Here is a 5,325-nt window from a genome sequence, read left to right as displayed (position 1 = left end):
AAAAAAAAAAAAAAAAAAAAAAAAAAGGTATTTCCTTGACCTGGTGAAGAATTAATTTATGTTTAAAACTAAGAATTACATACTCAATACAGAACATAAGTCAATAATATTATCAACTGAAGATGCGGGGTAGTAGCTGTTAAAATTTAAACAGCTCTAGAGGCATGTTTATAGTACTCTTATTCAATTTCCAATTGGAATCATGATTTAGTCTACAAATGATAAGATTTTTTCTTCTTTCTTTTTTCTGGTTTTTATCCTTTCCTTGACTGTAATTTATCTACTTGGGTGAAAACAATTTAGTTAGATCAGGATAGTCTACTAGGTGTTGGTGGTTTGGAACTTACGAATTAAGTACTTGGGAATGGATTCTAGCGGTCAATTAGTAATTGTAAAACTGTAGCTCTTCCAATATGTTGGTATCTTGATTGTCTTTTTCCTTCTGTCCTCTGTTTAGCTTGTCTAAGTCTTGCCTTTTCTCATTATATGTTCTTCTCGGCTCTTTTCACTAAAATTTCTTAGATTTAATAAGAGGGAAGATGATTTTCCATCCTTGAGAGAATATAATGATTACTTGGAAGAAGTGGAGGACATGAGTAAGTCTGTTTAACCTTTCAACTTGTATGATATGGCAAACTTTAGTACAATATTTTGACAAATTTGCATTTGCTCTATAGCATTTAACTTGATTGAAGGCATAGATGTCCCTGTTATTGAAGTGAAGATTGCCAAGTATCAGGAAGAAAATGCAGAGCAGATAATCAATGCTCGAGCTCGTAAGGTATTTTTGGAAGACTTCTTCACCTCTGCTTACATGTGGTTCTTAAGCTGAATTTTTTTTCATATTTATCTCATGTAACCATCATGTAATATCGGTATTTCCCTGTACTATAACTTGTTATTCTACTCATAGAAAACTGTATGTTACCTTCAGTCAATTTATCATATTCCTTATACTGAATCGGGTAGTAATGTTTGTACAGGCAGAAGAACTTGCAGCAGCTCTTGCAGCAAGTAAGGGACAACCTGCTCAGGCTGATACAACAATTGATGGGGTAAGGGGATCTCATGGTTATATTACTTACCATTGTTATTAATGTTAGGCATGATGTGAGTCATCTGACTTGACTTCGATGTCAGGACTTTCAGCCTCAAGAACATGCATTCCTTTAATAAAACATGTGTAAATAAATAATGGGATATGTTAACACTCATGAAAAAAATTATAAAATTCAGCTCTTATCATTTGTGAGTATTTGACCATAGGGTGGTTACTTTGCATTCCGTTTTATCCTTAATACCATGTGCCATCAGTTAACCAAAGACTACATTTGTTCTAGTATTTATTTACTATCGATCTTTTTATGATTGTATATTAAAAGCAAGCATATTTGGGTAAAGGGTATAGTTGAGGGGAGAAATGAATCCAACCATATGTGGGGATTGGGGTTCTACCTGGGTGGGAATTGTCTCATTAGACCAAGATACCTCTACTGTATTTTGGAAAACAACATTCGAACTTCGAAGTGATAAATTTGAGGCTGTTATTCAAAATTTTGTACTGCATTTCAGTAAGATAATAGTGCAATAACAGTTCCAGAATAGAAGAACCAAGTACACCCAAACAGAGCAATTAAATCAGCATAGGGAGGAATGGTAACTTGACATAGCTGATCAGGTTAGCCTACTTTTCTGTTTGAGTTTTCTTCCTTAACAGTAGAATATGTCTGTAGAAATTCTTAGCAAAAATAGTTCTAGTATTGGCTGTGCGCAGACAAGACCTAGTGCCGCTAGGAAAATAGAACAGAAAATTTAACTCTGTAGAATAAATCACAAATCCGGAGATCAAATAATCAGAAGCCTATATTTCAAATTTGAGCCAATTCTGATCAGTATTCAGTGAGTTATGGAAGTAGAAGCCATATGGAATGTGGGTGAAACAGGGGTGTGTGTGTGTGTGTGTGGAGTATTTTACATGTACAACATTTGGACTGTACAGGTGTTTCTTTGGAAAAATTAATAGAATTATTAATTTTTAGTAAACAAAAAAGAGAATATTTTTATATAGGAAATACTTCCAGTTTTTGCTTTCTTAAACCTCTTTGATTTTGTTAATCTTAAGCATCAACATGGTGGTCGACCTGAAGCAGGCCACTATCTTGGAGGACATTGGAGTTCTATTTTTAGTTATTTATTGTTGAAGGGATTTTAAAATTAGGCCATCCCAAGCAGTGTCTGGTAGTTGCATGTCAAACAGAAAAAAAAACTCTTTTCACTTGTAATAATGGAAGAGAGAATAAGAATATATCACCCCCACCTTCCCAAAAAAAAATCATATGTAGTACATCCTATATTGTACATCTATGATTCATATATTTTTTTAAGATAAATCCTCTTTGAACTGGGATGCACGACACTTGAGTGCAGTTTTGTTGGTGTTAATGTGTCTAATAGTGTCTGTTTCTATGTGACATTTTATGTGGGACCATATAGTTGCAATATATAGGGGTCATTGATTATCATATACCTGAGGTCAGGGAGTTGGTCTATCAGTAGAGCTTTCCTCACCTTGGAAGCTGGGTCATCTTTCTCCTTTAAAATGCACTCTTAATCTCCGACGACCATAATGCTTAATGTATTCCCCAAACACTTGGTGAACAGGCTCCAAGTCAGAACTCTCAAGCAGGTGGTGGGCAGGGCCATTATGCACCAGCTATACCGGGGGCCACACTTGGACAACCGCGACCAACAGGCATGGCCCCACAACCTGTCCCGGTTGGAGGTGGGCTAGACATGCATGGTTATGCAGCTGATGATAAAGAAATGATGAAGCTCCGCGCAGAGAGAGGTGGGAGGGCAGGAGGATGGAGTGCAGAATTGGGCAGGAAGAGGGCAATTGAGGAAGCTTTTGCTAGCGTCTGGATTTGATTTCCCTTTAGACATTCCTACATATTGGCCCAACAAACCGAGGGACATTCACGTGAAATGCAACATGATCTTCAACGATGTTCTGGTTGGGCTGCTTAGTCTTCTTATTGAGTGCAAAAGAATATCAGTTGTGTCATCCTATTATTATTGTTGTTATTGAGATGACAGTGGGAAGGTTGGATCGAGTGTATTTTACAGTGGAATGATTCGGTTCAATATGTGGAAAGGTTGACCGACTGTATCTTAATTCAATTTGGTCAAAACTCTTCCCTGGCTGGTGATTTGGTGGCTCAGACCACATTCCATTACTTTACTTGAATGCTACATGTTTTAATCAGAAGAAGTTGTTCAATTGTTTCTATACATGCTCCGACCATTCATCCCAAAGTATAATAAAAAAATCCTTTAGTTTCAGAAAAAAAGATAGATTTAAAGCTTAATGGCAAATTGAATTGGGGACGGTTTTCCTTCTTTTCCTTCAGCCAAGGCATTCAGACTTGGGATTGGGTTGAGAGGGTTAGCAATATAATGTTCAAGGATGACAAAACAAAGCAATCCACAAGCCACTTTGTACCAAATTGGTCATGGCTTCATTAGAAAGTATATAATTCTTGTCAATCAGACAACAAGATCCGTCCAAGCAGTATTCTTTATCTCCCTGCAGAAAGAACTATTTGAAGAGGGGAAAAAAAATTATTCATGAATAATGTAATCATAAAATATAATTACAGACCAAAATCATAAGACAATCTTCAATTTTCCAGTGAGGTTGCACCAGACTCCAACCACCAGTGAATGCACGATATCATCTCCCAGCAAACCCAAGCTTAGCAAATTTCAAGTTCCTGAAACTGTTAGAGAAGAAGCTCAAAACAATTCAGCCCCCAAAGAAAGGGAAAAGAAAGAAGATTGGCAGGATCCAGTAATTAACAGTCTACAATTCAGGTTCCAAGCTTAAATCTTACCGTACAGAATAATTTTTCCTCAGAAACACTTGAACTCGCTTCTCTCTAACAATTCCATGGCGAAATTTTAACAATTCAGATTCTGAAACTGAAATCTCAAGAATGCATTAAGTGATACCCAATAAAACTATATCATTTAAAAACCCAAGAAATAACATGAACAGAACAACACCACCTATCAAAAAAACAAAAAGAACAGAACAACAACGGTTCAATCAAGTATGTTGTGTAAAGGTGCAACGGAAAAAAAATTCGCATCTCATAAACCAATCTTGATAAAAACCCAAATCCCTACAAAACCATTTGAAATGAAATAAACGAAAAAACCCCACTACGGGTTTTGATGGGAGGATAGATAAACAGAGAGGGTGAACTTCTCAAATTCTCAGATAAAATCCTCAAGAGCACACTAGGTGACACCCAAATAAACTATTTAATCAAGAAACCCAACAAACAACAACAACAGTTCCGACTCCAGTATATTATGTAAAGGAGCAAGTAGATGAAAATATCAATACGAATGACGAAAAAAAGTACCAACCCAGCAACTACAATCCACTACTCAAAACCAATCTTGGCAATAAAAATTTGGGGGGTGGGGAGGCCAACTTATTGGTTTGATGGGAGGACGGATAAACAAATAGGGCGACCCTCTCCTTCATAAATCCATGGTGGAATTTAAACAATTCAAATTCCCAAATTGAAACCACAGGAACAAATTATTATCTGAGGTCCAGATAGAACCATCTAATTTTAAAACCCAAGAAATAACAGCAACAGTTCAACTCCAATGGATTATGTAAAGAAAATCCAAATAATAATTAGATCAGAACTAGCAACCCAGAAACCACAATCCAACAAATAAAAAATCAATCTTGATGAGAACCCAAATCCCTAGGATAGACTAAACGGAATTTGAACAACTTGAATTCCCAAATAGAAATCTCAGTAACACATTATGTGATATACCCCCAGATAAAACAATTTAATCTAGAAACCCAAGAAGAAGAAACAGATCAACTCCCTTGGGTTACGTAAAGGAGCTACCAGACGAAAAACAAAATATAAATAAGAACAAGAAACAGAAGTTCAAACCCAGGAACACAATCCAGCAACTGAAAAACCCAATCTTGATAAATCCCAGATCACTATAAACCGAATTGAGGATGAAATTTACCTATATGACATGGGTTAGGATCTATGGGTTCTGATGGGAGGAGAGACAGACAGAAAGGGCGAGTTTAGCTTCTTGGCACTGAGAACGCTTGAGAGGGGTTCCACTGCTGGAGCAGAGGCTTCGCACAGCGTCCATCTCCGCAGGGCAAGCAATAGAAACGAGGCAATCGGCGAGTGAGCGGTTCAGGTGGCGGCAAGCAACATCTCGCGGTGGCCCCGGCGGGACGCGGCGGTGGCAGTCGCACAAAGCACGGTG

General features: G+C 37.3%; 2 protein-coding genes across 8 annotated transcripts in view; one reads left to right on the top strand and one right to left on the bottom strand.

The window, feature by feature from the left end:
- Nucleotides 1-3,175, top strand: part of LOC122081121 — an 11,581-nt gene extending 8,406 nt beyond the window's left edge. For all 7 annotated transcript variants that reach the window (XM_042648101.1, XM_042648099.1, XM_042648103.1 and 4 more), the window contains 4 exons: nt 523-596; nt 678-781; nt 984-1,055; nt 2,662-3,175. In XM_042648101.1, coding sequence (XP_042504035.1) covers nt 523-596; nt 678-781; nt 984-1,055; nt 2,662-2,928 — 517 coding nt within the window. In that variant the 3' untranslated portion in view covers nt 2,929-3,175. The remainder of the gene's footprint in view (nt 1-522; nt 597-677; nt 782-983; nt 1,056-2,661) is intronic.
- Nucleotides 3,176-3,495: 320 nt separating this feature from the next.
- LOC122082249 lies at nt 3,496-5,325 on the bottom strand (the record flags this gene model as incomplete). Its single annotated transcript, XM_042649715.1, has 3 exons — nt 3,496-3,779; nt 3,894-3,981; nt 5,071-5,325. A coding segment is annotated over one exon (234 nt), but the record flags the coding sequence as incomplete, so codon positions are not given.

Source organism: Macadamia integrifolia, chromosome 6, assembly GCF_013358625.1.
Source record: "Macadamia integrifolia cultivar HAES 741 chromosome 6, SCU_Mint_v3, whole genome shotgun sequence".
In the NCBI taxonomy this organism is placed as follows: domain Eukaryota; kingdom Viridiplantae; phylum Streptophyta; class Magnoliopsida; order Proteales; family Proteaceae; genus Macadamia; species Macadamia integrifolia.
Note: the sequence above shows the minus strand (reverse complement) of the source record. Positions and strands in the feature narration are given on the sequence as shown.